The following is a 21524-nucleotide window of genomic DNA, read 5'->3' as shown; positions in this document are numbered from 1 at the left end:
CAACTTCTCTTCCCCATCCCACAATTGGGACTTTTTATTCATTAATGGTCAGAGACATTTAAAACACAAACCAATGAAAGTTTTGAAGTTGAGATCTTGTTGGACTAAGTACACAGGTTAAATTAAACGTTAAAAATCACAGAACACCAGGTTATAGTCTAACAGGTTTATTTGGAAGCATTAGCTTTCGGATCACTGCTCCTTCATCAGGTCGTTGACAACCACCTGATGAAGGAGCAGTGATCGGAAAGCTAGTGCTTCCAAATAAGCCTGTTGGACTATAACCTGGTGTTCTGTGTTTTTTAACTTTGTGCACGCTAGGCCAACACCAGCTCCTCCAAATCAGGTTAAGTTAAATAAAGGGTAAGCCAGCTAGGTGTGAGCTGGGCCATGGGCAGCAAAATTTGGAATATGTTGGAGTTTAAGCAGGGTGCAAGGTGGGAGACTAATGAGGAGAACATTGGAATAGTTAAATAAGCAAATGAGGGAGAAAAGAATAAGGGATTCTACTTGTGGTGTTCACTGAAGCATAGGAGGAGTTACCGTCAAGCTGTTTAACCTAAATGGTTATTTTTATGTTGTTTGGTCTTTGTAAATCAAATGCATTTTAGAAAGTTTTGTTTGATGGACACTAACAAAATAGTCTTATGTTCTTTTTAATTTTCAGAAAGCAAGTTGAAGTTAAAAGACAGTCCAAGTTTCGTTGAAGTGATGTATAATGAAAATGGTCTTCTGAATTGTGAAATTGCTGAATTCACTGGGTCCGAACTGACTCCACAGAACTTGGGCATTTTATGGTCTTTCACTAGTGACACCAAAAAATCAAATGCATTTGTCTACACTTCTGGCATAATAACTGAGAAATGGAAAGAAGCTGAGCTACTGACCAGCTCCATTATACGTGGAAACATGTCCCTGTTGCTCAAAGATGTTGTTAATAAACATGCTGGACAGTACCAATGTGAAATTTATATTCCACCAAATGATAAAGCCGCTAAGACGGTAACACTTGAGGTTTTAGGTAAGAAGATTTGTTTGTTGTAAGTCATTCTACATTCCAATACAATACAGGTATCGTCTGCTTTTCAAATATTTGCTTTACACCACTTCACTTTTACAAATGACCTACACTAGTACCTGTTTTTTGCGAATCCAAAGAGGATTTTCGCTTTTACAAAAAACAGCAAAATGTTTCCCATATAAATCATGCATCTTTTTGCCATTTTTGGCTTATGAAAGGTTTCCTGGGAATGCTTTATTTTCTGATAGCGGGGGATGCCTGTACAATGCTATCAGTTTAATATATTTAAAATGTATATAGTTAAAAGTTGCTATCTGCACTGTCAATTGTCAATCATGTATTGCAAGTTTATTTGCATGATGCCCTGTAAATTGGCATTTACCAAATGAAACAAAAGTAGCAGATTCAATAAAGTACTTGAGTTTTGGGGAAATAAAGTATTTCAGTGAAGATAACAATACAATCTGTGATTAAGAATATAGCATTAAAATTAAAGTTTGAAAAGCATTTTAGCAGCTTCATCCTGGCAGAGGTGAAGGGGCTTTGAGAAAGTTTTCTTCACTTTCACTTGCATACCAGGATTATCTGTTCCTTCTGACACACCACAGCTAGTAGAATGGTTAGAATTAATAACAAGTTTTCTTAATTTTTCAACAAGCCATACAGTACCTAAGTCCCATTGCATGTCTTTGAAATAACCCATTGACTTGGATTGGTTTATTGTCTCATCTGAATGATGACCTTGAACAATACCACGTGCAACATTTTGTTATGTTGACCCTCATCACATCACACTCAGCCTTCACATTTCCAGGGGAGAAAAAAGGTTTGTTAGGTCTTTCCTAGTGGTTATAACTTCTCAGTTGCAGTATTATCCTTGTGAACAAATCTGTTTTTATAATGTGGAAATCAGAAATGGACACATTACTTGAAATTAGATCATGTCAGATTAATATGCAAATTAAATACTTTTACAATTCAAAATTTCTAGAAATGCATCTCAGTGCTTGAGATTTGGTCTTGTTGCCTTGATTACTTTCTTTCTCCACTATCCCACTTTGACTTTATCTCGCCAATATCAGGGCTCTATGTTCTTATTAAAATGCAATTTCATGCTCATCTGAATCCATTTCCAATGTGTTAATTTGGGTGCAAGTTCATTAACATCATATTTTTAGACATGTCCTTCATTTTCTGTTGTTTGCACTGTGTTTTTTTTTAATTTCAACATTATATTCTGGAACCAGAACTACAAATTGCTAATTTAAATCATAAACAACAATGATCCCAGCACCAATCTTTGAGGAATGTCACTTCCCACCATTTGTCTGTCCTAACCCCTATATTTATGTGTTCTATTCTATTATCTACTCAGTCACCTATGCAACTTCCTTTCTAAAATGAAAATCATATTAATTGTCCTCCAGTTCTCTGGGAGAAAGTGAGGACTGCAGATGCTGGAGTAGAGTCGACAGTGTGGTGCTGGAAAAGCACAGCAGGTCAGGCAAAATCTGAGGAGCAGGAGAATCCATATTTTGGGCATAAGCCCTTCCTGATGAAGCGCACAAGCCTGAAACATCGATTCTTCTGCTCCTTGGCTGCTGCCTGACCTCCTGTGCTTTTCCAGCACCACATTCTCGACTCCAATTTTCTGGCACTGTTCTCTTTACTGATGATTGTTAATTGAGATATATTTATTTAATAATGGCTCTGCTATTTATTTACCTTGCATAGATCCAATCAATGCATTACTTTTGAAGTACACATGCAGTTATTGTTGAGACTAACATACCTCCTTATTTTGGTAGCCCGGCCTACAGTAATCGTGACTTCAGAAAAAGTTGTGGAAGTTGGAACAGGTGGAGAGATGGCCTTGGGTTGTCAGTTAAGTGGGTATTATCCTTGCGAAAGCAATACGGAATGGCTGCAGACAACGCCAGCAGAAGGAAAGCCAAACGTGTTGACTGATATTTGCACTGCCCCGCCAGTCAAAAACCCTGATGGAACATGCAACATAACCACTGAAGTTAGATTACAGCCTGGAGTAGAAGATATTGGCAGCACTTTCACGTGCCGTGTCTCTCACAAGTCTTTTACAAAACCACACCAGGTGGAAGCTTTGGTGACTTTGAAAGGTGAGTTGCAATAATTTTAGCTTTTCTTTATTAAATACTAAGTCTATAGCATTTTGGTTAAATTCATATTGAAAAGCATTTTAATATTAACCAAAGAACTGCAGTTATAATTTCTTGGGGACACAATCAAAGATGACACTTTTGGAATGGATTTGTTTGATACGGGCAGGCTAGTGAAATTTTAACTTGTGTTCTTAAAATTTATTTTTACAAAGCATTTCAACTTGATATAATACTCGATTAACTTCTATATAAATGTGACTGAATTAGATTACATGTGTATTGCGAGTAATAACTCTGAATTTGCTGTGGTTTTGCATATGTCAATGTTTTTCAAATGTTCATTTTTAAGTACAGGTATTCCCTGACTTAGAAAGCTCATATTTAGAAGTGCCATCTGACACTTGATTATAATTTTAAAAACCTGACATATGAACACTTCCTATAACAAACAGCTGCTTTCAGTTGACGTGCATTGTGTTCTGACTTGCATGCAGTTTGGCTTGCAGGAATGCAACTGGAGACAGTCTTTGTTACTTGTGTTCCATCTATTGAGTTAGACACCTATTCAAAGTTTGGGTGAAGATTTGTAGCTCGAGTGCTCGTTGTTGTGGTTCTGTTCGCCGAGCTAGAAACTTTTGTTGCAAACGTTTCGTCCCCTGTCTAGGTGACATCCTCAGTGCTTGGGAGCCTCCTGAGAAGTGCTTCTGTGGTGTTTCCTCCGACATTTATAGTGGCCTGTCCCTGCCGCTTCCGGTTGTCAGTTTCAGCTGTCCGCTGTAGTGGCCGGTATATTGGGTCCAGGTCGATGTGTTTGTTGATGGAGTTTGTGAATGAGTGCCATGCTTCGAGGAATGCAACACACTGCAGCACACCAGAACTGCAAAAAGAGAAAGGGGAACACCTGTACAAGGTATTCGCCAAAAACGGATACCCGCGCAATTTCATCAACAGATGCCTAAGAGAAAGACAATGGAACGAGGACATGCCGCAACCCAAAGGACTAGCCACACTACCATACATCAGGAGCATTTCAGAACCGACAGCCAGACTACTGCGACCACTAGGACTTATAACAGCACACAAACCAACAGCCACCCTCAGACAACAACTCACCAGAACGAAGGACCCGATACCCAGCATGAGCAAAACTAATGTAGTGTACAAAATCCCATGCAAGGACTGCACAAAACACTATATAGGACAAACAGGAAGACAGCTAACGATCCACATCCATGAACATCAACTAACCACGAAACGCCACGACCAGCTATCCTTAGTAGCCACACACACAGACGACAAGCAACATGAATTCGACTGGGACAACACTACCATTATAGGGCAAGCCAAACAAAGAACAGCCAGGGAATTCCTAGAAGCATGGCACTCATCCACAAACTCCATCAACAAACACATTGACCTGGACCCAATATACTGGCCACTACAGCGGACAGCAGAAACTGACAACCGGAAGCGGCAGGGACAGGCCATTATAAATGCCGGAGGAAACACCACAGAAGCACTTCTCAGGAGGCTCCAAAGCACTGAGGATGTCACCTAGCCAGGGGACGAAACGTTTGCAACAAAAATTTCCAGCTCGGCGAACATTAGACACCGATTCTATACTAAATACATATTTTTGCCTTACATGTGACTCGACAACTTTTCAGGATTCTTGGGACAAGTTTAATTGTAGTTTGTTTAACGGATTTTGATTTTCTATTTATTGCATTAACAAACATTTTTTGTGGAAAATTAGCCCATGACCATTGTTCCCATGCATTGTAATAAATTTTAATGAAGGTGTGCGGTGGGTAAGTTACTCGAGAAGATATTTGCTGGATAAGATGTGCATGCATTTGGAAAGACAGGGTTTGATTAGGAGTAGTCAGTGTGGCTTTGTGTGTGGGAGATTGTGCCTGACAAATTTGTTAGAGTTATTTGACAAAGTGACCAGGAAGGTCGACGAGGGCAAGGTAGTGGATGTTGTATGTACGGATTTTAGTCAGGCCTTTGATAAGGTTCCACATGGAAGGTTAGATCGCAGTGGAATTCGGGTGAGTTGGAAAATTGGATACAAAATTGGCTTGATGGTAGGAAACAAAGGGTAATGGTGGAAGGATACTTGTCGGACTGAAGGCCTATGACTAGAGTAGTGCCTCAGGGGTCGGTACTGGGCCAATTGCTGTTTGTTATCTATATCAATGATTTGGATGAGAATATAGAAGTCTAGGTTAGTAAGTTTGCTGATGACACTAAAATAGGCAGTATCATGGACAGCAAGGAATGTTCTCAGAAATTGCAGCAGGACCTTGATCAGCTGGGGAAGTGGGCCGAGAAATGGCAAACTGAGTTTAACATAGATAAGTGTGAGGTCTTGCATTTTGGAAAGTCAATGGTAGGGCCTTAAGGAATATAGTGGAACAAAGAGATCTTGGAGTTCAGGTTCACAGCTCTCTGAAATTGGAGTCACAGGTAGACAAGGCAGTGAAGACGGCTTTTGGCACACTGGCCTTCCTCAGTCAGGGTACTGAGCATAGACGTTGGGAAGTTATGTTGCAGTTGTACAGAACCTTGGTGAGGCCACACTTGGAATATTGTGTTCTGTTTTGGTCACTTTGTTATAGGAAGGATGTTATTAAACTGGAAAGAGCACAGAAGAAGTTTACAAGGATGATGTCTGGACTCAATGGTCTGAGTTAGAGGGCGAGGTTGGACAAGCTAGGACTTTTTTTCTTTAGAGCATAAGAGACTGAGGGGGCATCTTGTAGAGGTGTATAAGATCATGAGAGGCATGGATAGGGTGAATGCACTCAAGCCTTTTTCCCAAGTTTGGGGAATTGAGGACAAGAGGGCATCAGTTTAAGGCTAGAGAGGAAAAAATTAAAGGGAAACTGAGGAGCAACTTTCTTTTACAAAAGATAGTATGCATATGAAATGAGCTGCAGTGGAAGTGGCTCAGTGGAACATTAACAACACTTAAAAAGCATTTGGACAAATACATGGATAGGAAAGGATTAGAAGGATATGGTCCAAGTGCAGGGAAATGGGGTTAGCATGGATGGACATTTTGGTTGGCATGGACCAATTTGGGCCAAATGGCCTGTGTAGGTCTATGACTCCACGTTTAAAATTTAAAATGAAATTGGGTGCACATTGAATGAAGCCATACGGCCCAACAATACTATTAGCATTTATGATTAGATTAGATTTCCTACAGTATGGAAATAGGCCCTTCGGCCCAACAAATCCACACCGACCCTCCGAGGAGTAAGGCACCCAGACCCATTCCCCTACCCTATGTTTAGCCCTGACTTGGCAATTTAGTATGGCCAGTTCACCTGACCTGCACATCTTTGGATTGAGTAAACCGGAGCAGCCGAAGGAAACCCATGCAAACACTGGGAGAATGTGCAAACTCCACACAGACAGTCACCCGAGGTGGGAATTGAAGCCGGGTCCCTGGTGCTAACCACTGAGCCACCATGCCGCCCCATTTATAACCACACTAGTTTTCTCCCATGTCATCTGCCTTATCTCAGCCTCAAAAGTATATACTTTCTTAGGGTTTTCTCTTGTGTACTTACCTAGTTACCTTTTTAAAATCACCAAAGGTATCTGTCTCACTTACTGTGGTAGTGAATTCTTCGTTGTAACCATTTTCTTAACTGAAGAAATTTTCTTTATTTTCTCATTGGATTTATTAGTCACTTCCTGTACTTATGGTCCTTGGTCTTAATTCCTCCTGTAATTGAAAACATTGTTCCATTTCTACCTTGTCCAAACCACTTATAATTGTAAAGACCTCTTTAAGATCAATTGTAAGGATCCGGTTGTTTTGAAAATGGAGGCCCCAACCAGTTAAATTTTTTTCAATCGATGTGGTCTCAGTTCTGATACCATGCTTGTGAACATATTTTACACTTTCTATGTTTTTTTTTATACCAGGCTACCAGAACTATTCACTCTACCTACAGCCTGTCCAGGTTTCTGTACACATTTAACAAATGTACCAAGTCTAAAATCAATCCCATGATTTTACCTGACACATTTAATGCTTTGTTCCCTTGCTGCTGTCATTGATGTGTTCACCTGTTTTCCTGAATTCCTTCATACCTTTACTCTCTTTAAAAAATAAACTGCAGGTGACACTTCTGTTTATTTTTCTATTGACTTCATTATATTTCTTGATGTCACTTAACTATCTGCCTGCAGGTTTTCTGATACAATGTTCTGTTCCGTTCTTTTGTTTATAGTGTCAACTAAACTTGCTCTTTTTCTTAAGTATTTGTAAATTTTGATATGAAGTTTCTTATTCCTCAGCCTGAAGTATCAGTTTTTGTTTAAATTGCCCATCCCTGGTTGCCCTTAAAATTATGATCAGCTGCCTTCTGGAACCCTTGCGGTCCATTTGTTGTACATGGACCTACAAAGCCTTTAGGAAGGGCAGACCAAGATTTTGATCCAGTGACATTAAATAAATGCAAGTTATGAGTAACATTGATCCCCACATTGACTCTTGTGTAAATGCACTTCCATTACAAATGTCCTATTTTCCAAGTAATACAACTGGATCAAAAACAATGACATGTACAAGTGTAAAAACTAGTACCTATTATTTGTCCTTATTAATTGGTTTGCCCAGGACTGTGCTAAGTATTTCACTATTATACTTTATTGTACAGTATTACACAAGTGGGACTATTAAAGCAGTTGAGTGTAAGAAATATGTAACTTCTCTTTTGCAGAAGCTGAAATTCATTTGTCCAAAGCTTCAATAATCGGAAGCATCATTGGGAGCATCATTACTTCTATTCTTGTGCTTGGACTAGGAACTTATTTCTATATGCGATTTTATTATAAAGGTAAAGCCACATTCTGAGTTCTGTGTGCTACTTCAGACACTTTAGGAGATAAACCTGGAGTAAATTACAGGTTGTTTATGGGTTGGGAGGAAACCTATTGAAAGTGCTTTTACAGCAAAGCCCTAGATTTAGCCAATGAATCTCAAACTTACTATAGTTTCATTTTTTTTTGTTTTCAGATTATGTGTTGTTGTTAAATAGCAGTGATTACTCTGCCAGCAAAGAGTGCTTAATCAAAATGCAAGCTAAAAACGAAATGCTCTGTAAATCAGACAGTTTCAGAAGTGCTCTGCTTGGTATATTTGTTTTACCTTTATTAACTCCTCACCCAACTACTTCTTTGCTGCTGTAGAGTACTTCTGTTACTCTACCCTAACCTTTGGACTGTTTTACTATATTTTGATCTTTGATCTTGTATGGTGTTGCTGATAACAATTGCCCAATACATTCTGGAGTTTACAGTCAATGGATTCTTGAACATTTAAAGGGGGAAAGAAACCTCAAAAGTACCAATCATTCTGCTTTTTAAAAGAGAAAGTGGGGATCTTGCTTTCAGCTCTTTAATAATTAATTCCAAAATATAGCTGTTTTTCTGCTGTTGTGAATGGTCTCTATAGCTGCTGAGCTGTTCTGGTAACGTGAGTTATGTTCCAGAGTGTGGTCCACATTTGCTCTATTACCAGAAATAGAAAGCACAATTTCAAATTGATTTGCAGATCCTTTGACATGGTGAAACCATTCTGCATGCTTGGAGTGCAGATATATAATTATTTTTGTCATGTCTTGCTTTCTTATTTTTAAAAACAAATAACTGTGTTTTATTTTACAGTTTCTTTTCTGTGCCATTATTTAATTTCCTTCTCTCGTTCTCTTTCCTGTTGCTCTTTTATCCTCCTCATCTGTAAACCTTTAAATATTATTTTGAACTGCATCATTGTTGCCCTTGACTCTGTTGAAATCATATGTTTTCAGAAAACATTTAATTGCTTTTTCTTAAAATTCTATTTTGAACTTTGCCTATTTATTTTTATGGCCACCTGTTTACTGTATCACCACCTTTCTGCAAACTCTTAAATCACCATAGAAGATGTTTTGCATGCACTTGGTGTTCTTCATAAAAATGCTATTGCTCACTTTCCAAAAACCACTTCACGCTCCAATAGCCAGTTAATTCAAACATTGATTAGATTAGATTCCCTACGGTGTGGAAACAAGCACTTCGGCCCAACAACTCCACACCGACCCTCCGAGGAGTAACCCACCCAGACCCATTTCCCTCTGATTAATGCACCTAACACTATGGGCAATTTAACATGGCCAATTCACCTGAACTGCACATCTTTGGACTGTGGGAGGAAACCGGAGCAAATCCACACAGACACGGGGAGAATGTGCAAACTCCACACAGACAGTCATCCGAGGCTGGAATCGACCCTGGTGCTGTGAGGTAGCAGTGCTAACCACTGAGCCACCGTGCCGCCCATACCACATTATGTGAATCTAAGTGTGCATGCAATTCATCCCTGTGTTAGTGTACACCACAGTTTACTTAATGTTTACTAATTTCAAAAGTCCCCATTCTGACTGAGTATTTCCATAACAGATCTACCGGTATTGTAATTTTTAAGATGTTTTTTGGCAAATCTTGCTGAACCTTAACCATGAGAATTAAAACAAATAACAATAAATCGAGGCAAGTTGGTAAGAATTTTCAGGAAGTGCAAAAGATCACCTCGAAAAATGCAACTTTTTTTTTATTCCTAGTTGCACCAAACATGTCAGATATTCAAAAACCTGTGCAAATTATACATCAAGAACCTGCAGAACTTATTTGCCAAGTTTCTGGATTTCAACCTTGTGTTATTACAATTGCCTGGTATTTGAAGAGGTTGAATGATGCTGAAATGAAGTTGATTGATGAATGGCAAGACAGCAACATATTCAGCTTTGCTTTGAACAAGGACAGGAAAATGGAAAAGGTTGAGAAAAGGAATGAAACTGGTGATGATGTTTGGAAAGTCAGGGCAGGAAGTATCCAGAAAAATAATGATGGAACTTTCAGCATTTCCAGCATTCTCGAGATTCATCCTGACATATTTGTGGACAATGAAGCAGAAATCACATGTAAAGTGATGCATCCATCCAACAGTGAAGCTATCTATAAAAAGATCAAACTCCATGTTGATGGAAGTAAGTTTTTTTTTAAATGAATTGATCAAAAGACACAATTCTGTGAGGTAGAATGTGTGGACCCTAATGTTCAAATTGATCATAATTCCAATGTCCACTGTCATCATGGTAAATGATTCAATTGAATGTTGCTCTGTGTCTCTCTGTCCTGTTACTTCCTCCATCCTATCATATTGTAATGTATTCCTATCGCTGGCATGTAACTTTCATCCCTTTGTCTGAAAGAGATCCTGGAATTTTGCAAAATAGGGCTGGAATTTAAATCTCTCTACATCTTTCCCAAAACAGCTGTTCGCATTTGAAACAAAAGAGATGAAATAGTAGTACAAATTCAGATAAATACGTACAATCTAATGGCCATAAGAGATCATTGATGACCTAGATTGGGACCTGAACACTAAAGTAGGTAGTGAGATGGTTGATGCATTGATTTTAATTTTCAAAAACTCATTGGATTCAATGAAGATTCCTTCACATTGGCTGTTTTCCAATGTAACTCCTCGAGATTGGCAGTTGAATATTGAAGGCACGTGATGTTTGGGAAGAACAGGAAGCTAGGAAAGGAGTGGCTCTGTTACAAATGATGCTAGCACAATAGAAATAGGTGACCTAAATTCAGAAAACCAGGATATAGAAACGGTCTGGGTAGAGATGAGGAATGATAAAGGTACAAAGTCACTTGTTGGTATTGTGTCCACGTGCATTAACAGTAAGCACACAGTAGGACAGGATTTCAAGGAAGAACCAAAGGCATGTTGTCAAAACAGTACAGTAATTATCCTAGGGGATTTTTACCAACCTTGAAAAATCAAATAAGAAAATATAGTCTAAAGGAGGAATTCACTTAATGTTTTGGAGACAATTTCTTCGATCGGTATGTTATGACATCATTAAGACTGCAGGCTATGCTAGATCTGGTTTTGACCAATGGGTTAGGATTAACTATTGATCTCATAGTGAAAGTGCTACTGGATAGCAGTGGCCAGAACATGATTGAGTTTAGTGTTCAGTTTGAGGGAGAGTTTAAACAAGGGCAATTATGAGCCTATGAAAGCAAAAATGAACTGATAATTTACATTAAGGGTCATTGAGGTGCAATGGTAAACATTTACGGGGATAGTCCAGGTTTAGAATAGCCAGCTGTCTGACTGATGCCATAACATACTGATTGAACAATATGTACTTTTCAACAAATAAGGAAAATTCCGTGGGATAAATCTTCCTTCCATGGATACCAAAAAAGGTCAATGCCTTGGGAAAGCGGCTAACATAATCAAAGACCTCTTCCATCCTCTTCCATCAGGCAGAGGATACAAAAGTTTAAAACATGTACCAACAGATTCAAGAACAGCGTCTTCCCCTTTGTTATCAGACTTGTGAACGGACTTCCTCATATATTAGAGTTGATCTTTCTCTGCACCTTCTCTGTGGCTATTGCATTCATCAGAACAGAAAGCAGAATATAGTGTATTGTCCTGCTGTTTGTATGTAGCATAGAATTTGTCTAGATAAATACGAAACAGTGTGACATTAATAAATCAAATCAAACTCGAAGCAAAGGCCTATAATTTTGCAAAGATAGCTAGCAGTTTGGAAAGATTATTTAAAACAATAAATTACTAAATGTTTACTACAGAGGGAAGAATTAGCATGAGAGAAAGCTAGCCAATATTACAAACAGGATTTTGTTTTTAGATATTTAAAAAAAGAGTTAACAAAATAAGTTTTAGTCCTATAGCAAATGCATCTGGGGAATTAGGAACGGAGGATAAAGAGATGGTAGGCAATTGAACAGGGTATTTTGATCGCTGATCATCACAGAGTAAGATTCTGGAAATAGCTGTAAATAAGGAATTGAAAAGGAGAGAGGAACTCCAGAAAATTTCAGTTACCAGAAGATAGTACTGAGTAAGTTTTTGGAACTGCGACTTGACAAGTTCCCAGGTTCTGATTGATTTCATCCTAAGGGTTTTAAAAGTAAAGTATTTCGGGTTGCATAGTGGCTCGGTGGTTAGTCCTGCTGCCTCACAGTGCCAGGGACCTTGTTTTGATTCTTGCCTTGGGTGACTGTGTGGAGTTTGCACATTCTCTCTGTGTCTGTGTGGGTTTCCTCCGGGTGCTCTGGTTTCCTCCTACAGTCTAAAGATATGCAGGTTATGCTAAATTGGCCATCCTAAATTGTCATGTAGCATCCAGGGTTGTATAGGCGAGGTGGATTAGCCACAGGAATTGCAGGCATACAGGAATAGATTATGGGGTGGATCAGAGTGGGATGCTGTTCGGAGGGTTGGTGTGAACTCGATAGTGGGCTGCTTCTACACTGTAGGGATTTTGAGATGGTTGATGCATTGGTTTTAATTTTGAAAATGTATTGGATTCAGGGACGATTCCTTCAGATTAGAAAACCACCAATGTAACTCCTTTATTCAAAAAAGGAGGGAGAGCGGCAGTAACTATGAAACTACAGCTCAGTTAGCTTAATATCTGTCATAAGGAAGATGTTACAAAGTCACTTGGATAATCATGCAGAGCCAACATGATTTTGTCAAAGGGAAATAATGTTTAACTAATTTATTGAATTTTTTTTGAGGAAGTATCTTGCGCTTTAGAGAAAAGGGAACCAGTTGATATATTGTATTGAGATTTACAAAAGGCATTTGGTAAGGTAAAAAAAAATCAAAGGCTATTGTGGAAAATAAGACGTCATGATGTAGAGGGGTAACATTAACTTGGATAGAAGATTACATGGCTTTCAGGAAGCTGAGAGTAGGAATGAATAGGTTTTTTTTAGGCCAGCAGGATGTCACAAGTAGTGTACAACGAGCTAGGTGCTGGAGTTTTAACTCTTTACAATTTATATAAATTGTTTTGATGAAGAGATTGAAGGTATAATGACTAAAATTGATGGTGACACCAGGATATGTAGGAAAGTGAGCTCTGAAGAGGATCTAAGTCTACAAAGAGATATAAGTAGGTTATATGATTGGGTAAAGATCTGGCAAATGGAGTAAAATGTGGGAAAGTGTGATATTGTCCATTTTGGCATATTTAAATGGTGAAAGGTTGCAGAGCTCTGAGGTGCATGAATCACAGAATATTAGTATGTAGGCACAGCAAGTAATCAGCAAAGCTAAAAGAATGTTATGTTTTATTATGAGGGGATTAAATGTAAGAGTTTGAAGTTATACAGGTCCTGCTCTCTGGAGTAATGTATGCAGTACTGGTCACTGTGCTCATGAAAGGATATTGATAGTTGAAGCAGTACATGGAAGGATTACTAGATGATTACCTGGAGTAAGCAGATTGCCTTATGGGAATGGCTATTCTCTAGGATATTGAAAAATCAGAAATGACTTAATTGAAACTTATGAGATTCTGAGGGAACCTGACCAGGTGGATGTCAGAAAGATGTTTCCTCTTGTGGGAGAATCTTGAACAAGGGGTCATAGTTTAAAATTAAGGGGTTGCACACTTAAAACAGATACAAGGAAACTTCTTATTCCCTTCTGAGGGTTGAGAGTCTTTGGAATTACCTTCCTCAAAAGGCAGTGGTTACGAAATCTTCAAATATTTTTAATGTAGAGATAGTTATATACTTGATTACATTGGGGATGAAAAATGATCAGGGATATGTTTTAAATCGGGTCAGCCATAATCTTACTGAATGGCTGAGCAAACTCAAAGGCCTGACTTGTCTACTTTTGTTCCTTGTTTGTGAGAGGTTGGGTCAATTCAAAATTGAGTTTGATTTTTTTTAGCTGGGCAAGGGTATTGAAAGAAACACTTGCATTTTTACAAAGCAACTTCTATAATCTAAGTTAAAAATCACACAACACCAGGTTATAGTCCAACAGGTTTAATTGGAAGCACACTAGCTTTCGGAGTGTCGCTCTTTCATCAGGTGGTAGTGGCCTGATGGCCCACTACCACCTGATGAAGCGACGCTCCGAAAGCTAGTGTGCTTCCAATTAAACCTGTTGGACTATAACCTGGTGTTGTGTGATTTTTAACTTTGTACATCCCAGTCCAACACCGGCATCTCCAAATCATGAGCTCTATAATCTAAGGAACATAAGGCACTTTATAACTGATAAAGTACTTTTGAGGTATAATAGGTCTTGTAGGAAATAGATAGCATTAAGATCCAAAATGAGCCATAATTTAATTGGATAACAGAGTAAGCTTATGGGGCTGAATTGCTTCCTGCTGTTCCTATGTTCCTAACTGTGCCCTGGGTGACTTTACCTTTCTGTTACGTTTTACATTTCTGGAATTTGGAATGGAATTTTTGGCATGACTGCAAATTAGTACAACTGAAGACAAACAAGAACTCCAGCAGGGGTTAGAATGGAGAGCAGACTACTTGAATAATTGGAAAACTTTAGAAAGGATTAAGATAAACAGACACAACAGTGTTTTTGATTGCATTTGTTTTGGTGAAAGATTTATGTTTTTTTTTAAAAAGAAGGAATAATGTTTATCTTAAGTTCTCTATGACTGAAACTGATGTGTTTTTTTTCCCTCTTCAGTTCCTCCTAAGTTGGCTCACATAATTAAGCCACCTAATGTACAGCATGACAGTTCTGTGACGCTAACCTGTCCGATAAATTTTTTCAAGCCACATCCTCTAAAGATCACATGGTATAAAGAAATGGGTGGAGAGAAAATCCCTTTGCTGCTTTTAGACAATGCAAATGAAGAAAATATGTATCCAGATAAATATTCCCATTATATGACTGGATTTAATTATTCTGACCACACTCGCAGTGTCTACAGCATGCTGCTTTTTAATGCAACAATCCAAGAAGAAGACAAAAGTCAGTACTTCTGTAAAGTTGAACACATTGGCTTGAGCAGTCCAGCAGAGGAACAGGTTCAACTGGACGTAACAGGTAACACAAAAACACAATTTTCTTTTCATTTATTTGTCTCACTTAAGATGGGACATCTTCTGTCCTCTTTCTCTTGAGGTCGTGAATATGGAGTTTTCTTCCACAATGGAGGCAGGGTCCTTGAATATTTTTTATGGCACGGTTAGACAGGCAGAGTTTTGACTAACAAGGGAGTAAAAAGGGTGTGAGGAGATGGGGAAAAGTAGACTTGTGGCCACAACAGATTTAGCTGTGAACTAAAGAAGTGGCTGAGCAGTCTCGTGAAGCTGACTAGTCTACTGCTCCTAATTCATGTTTGTATGTATCACATTGATGTGAAGAATATCACAGAAGCTAATATTTGTGAAGAAACAGAAGCTAATATTTGTGCAGCTGGTATTGTGCCACTGCCTGGATGTATTCAACCAAATAGCCAGAGTTTTCTTGCTTCACCCTCTCTTAATTACAGTGGACAGCACTCTACCAAATCTGCTCTGAGTGTGGATAATGAGAGACAAACTGAGTGGCAATTGGAATCAGTTCCTGACCACCAAACACATTCCATTAACTTTTTGATTCAAGTTCTGTAGTCATAGGCATCTTCTTTCTTCACACACAAAAAGAGAAATCAAATTGAGGTATTCAAGATGATGAAAGGTACAGATAAAATAGATGTGGATCAGATGCTTTTTCCTCTTGTGGGCATTCTTGGATGAGAGGGCATAGTTGTAGGATAAGGGGTAGCAAATGTAAACAGAGTTGAGGAGAAACTACTTCTCCCAAAGGGTTGTGAATCTGTGGTATTTGCTACCCCAAAGTGTGGTGGGTGCTGGGACAGTGAGTAAATTTAAAGAGGAGTTAGACAGATTTTTAATTGATAATGGGTTGAAGGGTTATAGAGAGACAACAGGAAAATAGAGATGAGAAGCATATCAGCAATGATGGAATAGCAGAGTAGACTCAATGGGCCAAATTGCCTAATTCTGCTCCTGTATCTTATGAACTTACGAACACACACAAAAGCCATTGAATTACTGGAAAACTAGTCATGCATTATAAGCTACCTTTGTTAGTAGAGAGTAGTTATAGTAAGAAAATGAAGGATTGTTGTATAAAGAAAGCTCTTTGTCTCAGAGATGGCATCCTCACTGGGGTATCCTGTGTGTAATTGATTCTGTATCTTAGAATGTTAGTGAGACACAGATTCAATGGAGAAAATGATGTTGTGGAAACACCTGCCCCATTTGGCTTGACAGTCCATAACTAAAACAATACTGTCTCTTCTCTTTTAACAGCTGTTACGGGGCCTCTTGTTTATTTCTGTGGTGTTTTCTACATTTGATTTCACAATGCCATTTCTTTTTCATTTTGTTCTGATTTGTTTTGTTTTACCTACATCACATAAAAAGTATATTTGAAGCATTATTGCACTGATATTTGTGAGAACTTGCAGTCATCAATTTCTTGTTGTATTTCCTAAATTACAATAATTAGTTGAAAAAAGTGTTGGGACTTCTTTTTCTTCCTTTCCTATTCTGATCTGTAATCTATTGTAACATTAATACCACCCCCTACTGCTGGACTCCAGATTGTGAATTGCCTAAAGATACTTTTATGGCATGATCAATAATCGCCCTTGAAACCTTTTTCTACATATGCCAATATGTACACGTATTTGTCATTTCCTCTTCCAATATCTTGGTTCACTTGGTAGCTGAGGTGTTTGATTCATGCCACATTCCAGACTGACCTTTCTATTCAGTAAGGAATGAGTATGACACTGCTGGAGAATCATCTTTGGCTGGGATGTTAAACTGAGGTTCCGTATCAGGTTTTATATGGATGTTAAAGATCCTGTTATTCATTAAAGTAGAACAGTGAGATCACTGAAAATGAGAGTTCTTCATAACAGGGAAACTATATGTGAATGTATAAATGAGGTAATGTTCTAATATTTTATTTTCCAGCTTTCCCATCTCTTGATGCCATCTTAAGTGACCCTGTGAACCCTGTAATTGGAGAAACGTTGACTCTAACCTGCAAAGTGCATTCCTTTTATCCTGAAAGTATTACTGTCCATTGGTTGAAAAATGATGATGTAGTGGAATCACAAACACCTGAAACTGTTCAAAATTCAGAGAATGGATTGCACGAAGTTACCAGTTCATTTATAATTACTCCAACCTTATCAGACCTACAGTGTAAATATAAATGCCAGGTCGATCACAAGAGCCTTATGTATCCAAGATTTGCAGAATATATTCCTGAACATTTAGGTATGTTTATTCTTATTTAAAATCCTTTCTGCAATATTTGTTTTATTTACAAATCAACTACATCGGTTTCACTGTATTCACTGAAATTAATCTTGTTCCCTGGCCAGGATGCTTGAATTTAGCAGTCAGCTGTTTTTAGTTTGCAGAATAATGTTATGGGAATTTAAATGCATTTTAGTGATATAGAATGGGTAACTATGTAAATATTTTTGTAACATCATTTCACAGTTAAAACTGTTATTAAGAGAGGATTTCAGCTAACACACAAGTTACACTGATTGCTACATTATTCACCTTATCCTAAAATCAGATCATTGTCATCAAAATGAAATAACATTTTGGTGTATTTAGTTAGTGGTGTATTTTTGTGATATTACGTCCTCTATATCACTCCTTAATAAATTTTAAGCATTGAAGAGCTGCATGTAAAATAATTCAGTAAAGAGAAGGGCTGACGGGACAAAATTGTGTAAGAAAGATTAGTTACATTGCCAAACTAACGGTAGATCTGACATCACAGAAATGGTAGGGAGAAGTGCACTGCCTAATTTCTCAACAGTATCAATGATGATGTCGAACCATGTACAGCAGAATGAAAGCAGTGATTCAGGAAGGCAGCTCGCCACTATCTTCTTGAGCAATTGAGAGAGGGGCAAGAAGTGCTGGCCTGGCCAGTGATGCCCAAGTACATTTTTTTCCCAAAGTAATGTTCAAGAAATAATGCTTGACCAGGCACAAAAATCTTGATTTTTAAAAATTTTATGCTATTTTAGTATGGACAAGCACTTTTTTTTTGCTCAATGATGACTGTTCTGAATGTATTAGTAGTAAAATCATTATATTGTATCTACAGCCATTGTTTGAAATTAAGTAAAACTCAACTACAGCATTTTGGAATAGCAACCAAGTATAATGTTGGGTGTTGGTATAATCCAGTTCCAGGTGAGGTGCCAGTATTCTGGTGATTTATTCTCGGGATAGTTCAGTTTATACTCTTTTAGAACATTGTTTCTTTATAAGCTGAGCCGTTCTGGTGCTAAAATGTGACTTTTATTTGGGAAGGAAATATTTTTGTGGGGTTTTATCACAACAAACTAGCCAAGAGAATTGAGTTAACATAAAATATGAAGTTTTTTTGCATGTACATGTAATAATTAGTATTAGCAGCCTGCATATTTGTTGTTTTCCAAATACAGCAATTGAGTAAGTTCAAAATAGTTTGTTATATAATTTTTGGTACTGATGTCTGAAATGAAAGCCAGTAAAATGTATTTCTTAATGTTTCTCTTGATTTCAGTATCCCATCCTCAAGTATCTGAAATTACAAGCAATTCTGCCAACCCTGAAGTAGGGAAGGAGTTGATTTTAACCTGTAATATAAGTGACTATTATCCAGAGGATATTCAAGTTGAATGGTTCAGAAACGAAGTGAGAATTAACAATAATGTAAAATATGAGAAAATTGTGGAGCAAAATTCCTGTAAAGATGGTCTGCACAGCAAAGTCACCACAGTAACTTTGACTCCGAGTACAGATGATCATCAAGTTGAATATAGGATCGAAGTTTGCCATTCAAAATCTTCAACCAAACCTATTAAGAAATGTTTCCAGCTATGTCTTAAAGGTGAGATAAAAGTATTCTATTTGATTAAATGAAATAAGACCATAAGAAGAAATGGGCCATTCAGCCCATTGTATCTGCTGTATCATTGAATCAGATCGATTGGATAATTCACAACTCCACTTTCCTGTGTTTTCCCCATAACCCTTAATTCCTTGCCAATTAAAAATCTGTCTAACTCCATCTTGAATATACTTAATGATCAAGTCTCAATAGCCCTTTCTGGTAAAGAATTTCACCAATTCACTACCCTCAGACAAAATTCCTCCTCATCTCTGTTTAAATTGCAATCTCTTGTTTGGAGACAATGCCCTTTGGTGCTGGACTCTCCCACAAGGTGAAATAGCCTTTCAGCATCTGCCCTATCAAGTCCCATGCAAGTCTTCAATGTTTCAATAACGTCTCCTCTCATTATCCTATATTTTAACAATTGCAGATACAATTTATTCCATCTCTTCTCAATATAGACCCTCCATACCGGATATCAGCATAGTGAATCTTCTTTGGATTGCTTCTAATGCAAGTACATCTTTCTATAGATAAGGGGCACAAAACTGTTCACAGTATTCCAGCAGTAGTCAGACTTATGCTGTGTAGTTTTAGCAAAATCTTCATATTTCATATTCCATTCCCTTTGAAATAAAGGCAAACATTCAATTTGCCTTCTGTATTGCCCCCAAACTTGGATGGTAACTTTTTGTGATTCATGGACGAGGACTCGCTAATCCCTCTGTTATGTAATGTTCTGCAGTCTTTCTCCATTGAAATAATATTCAACACCTCTATTCCTCCCTCCTGCATTCCTGCCTAACCTCTTATCTCCCTATATTATATTCTAGCCACCAAGTTAGTATCCACTTGCTTAACTGTCTATATCCCCCTGCAGAGTCTTTTCCTCACCACTTGCCTTCCCACCTGTTTTTGTGTGATCTGCCAGGTTGGCTTTGGTACAAACATTTTCCTCATCCAAGTCATTAATATACATTCATATACATTTTAATCAATTGTGGTCCCTGTTAGAGGTTGCCATTCTGAAAATGTCTTCTTATCCAACTCTGTCTTCTGTTAGTTAGCCAATCTTTTATCCATGCTAACATGCTATTTCTTGAACCTTATTCAGTAGGTGTGGTACATTATTAAACAACTTCTGAAAGTAAAAATATATTACACCAATTACTTCCCTTTTTTCTCTCCTGCTTGTTACTCATCCAGTAATTCTATGTCAGATATGATTTTCCCCTTTAGGAAACCATGTGGACTCTGCTTGATCATATTATACATTTTAAATATCACATCCTTTATAATAAATTCTTACATATTCCCAGTAACAGATATCAACAGATGTTTCCTTCCCTTTATAAACAAAGGTGTTTTCTAATCCATTGGAACTTGCTTATGAAAAGGTTAATTGAATTGTATTTGATATGCAAAAACATTTTAACTGTGCCATTATGCATTTCTTTCCCTTTCTTTGTTCTGAATAAAAATAACTGAATCTGTCACAAATAATTTTTTTTTGATTAATGATATTGTGAAATGGATGGTATGATGGCTCAGTGGTTAGCACTGCTGCCTCACAGGACCAGGGACCCGGGTTCGATTCCAACCGATGGCAACTGTGTGGAGTTTGCATATTCTCCCCATGTCTGTGTGGATGCTCCAGTTTCCTCCCACAGTCCAAAGATCTGTAAGTTTAATGGATTGGCTATGCTAAATTGCCCATTGTGTCCAAGGATGTGCAGCTAGGTGGATTAGCCAGAAGAATGCAAGGTTACAGGGATAGAATAGGAGAGTGGGTCTGAGTGGGCTGCTGTTTGGAGAGTCAGTATGGACTTAATGACTTCCTTCCACACTAGTGATTTTGTGATTCTAAGTATCCTAATCATACAACAGATAATCAATGTCGTGGGCGGCACGGTGGCACAGTGGTTAGCACTGCTGCCTCACAGCGCCAGAGACCTGGGTTCAGTTCCCGCCTCAGCGACTGACTGTGTGGAGTTTGCACATTCTCCCCGTGTCTGCGTGAGTTTCCTCCGAGTGCTCCGGTTTCCTCCCACAGTCCAAAAATGTGCAGGTTAGGTGAATTGGCCGTGTTAAATTGCCCTTGGCGTTAGGCGTAGGGGAATGGGTCTGGGTGGGTTGCGCTTCGGCGGGTCGTTGTGGACTTGTTGGGCTGAAGGGCCTGTTTCCACACTGTAAGTAATCTAATCTAATCTAATCTACTTTTTACTGCTTCACATTTGGTGTACATGTGCCCACAGTCACTGCCTTAGGCTTCAGATCAGCCTCCTTGAGGATGAACCCACAGAAAGTAACTTACTCGGATGGACCCCTCTGCCAAGCACTCGATCCTGTGCAGACCAACAGGAGGGAGTATTTTTGCAGAAACCTTTACCCTCTCCTTAGTACGATACAAGGTTCCCACCTGCCTCAAGAAGTCCTCTATCATCCTGATGCCAAAGACAAATCAGGCAGAATGCCTTATGACTACCATCCAGTCACTCTGATATCCATCATTATGAAGTACTTTGAGAGGTTAGTTACC

The 21524-nt window shown here is 38.3% G+C and overlaps 1 protein-coding gene and 1 long non-coding RNA gene across 5 annotated transcripts in view; one reads left to right on the top strand and one right to left on the bottom strand.

The window, feature by feature from the left end:
- Nucleotides 1-21524, top strand: part of LOC122557764 (uncharacterized) — a 48893-nt gene that overhangs the window by 13676 nt on the left and 13693 nt on the right. For 3 of the 4 annotated variants that reach the window (XM_043705727.2, XM_087996475.1, XM_087996477.1), the window contains 7 exons: nt 668-1021; nt 2830-3156; nt 7905-8021; nt 9786-10211; nt 14741-15103; nt 17050-17358; nt 18656-18982. In XM_043705727.2, coding sequence (XP_043561662.2) covers nt 668-1021; nt 2830-3156; nt 7905-8021; nt 9786-10211; nt 14741-15103; nt 17050-17358; nt 18656-18982 — 2223 coding nt within the window. The remainder of the gene's footprint in view (nt 1-667; nt 1022-2829; nt 3157-7904; nt 8022-9785; nt 10212-14740; nt 15104-17049; nt 17359-18655; nt 18983-21524) is intronic. The other variant, XM_087996476.1, reaches the window with a different exon arrangement.
- Nucleotides 3150-21524, bottom strand: part of LOC122557765 (uncharacterized) — a 32882-nt gene continuing 14507 nt past the window's right edge. The window contains exons 2-3 of the long non-coding RNA XR_015760148.1: nt 6788-6901; nt 3150-4036 (exon numbers count right to left, since the gene is read on the bottom strand). This is a non-coding gene — a long non-coding RNA (uncharacterized LOC122557765). The remainder of the gene's footprint in view (nt 4037-6787; nt 6902-21524) is intronic.

Source organism: Chiloscyllium plagiosum, unplaced genomic scaffold (genome assembly GCF_037043375.1).
Source record: "Chiloscyllium plagiosum isolate Xiang-an unplaced genomic scaffold, Cpla_swu_hap1 HiC_scaffold_18, whole genome shotgun sequence".
Taxonomy (NCBI): domain Eukaryota; kingdom Metazoa; phylum Chordata; class Chondrichthyes; order Orectolobiformes; family Hemiscylliidae; genus Chiloscyllium; species Chiloscyllium plagiosum.
The sequence above is the reverse complement of the archived record's forward strand: the minus strand, read 5'-3'. Positions and strand labels throughout refer to the sequence as shown.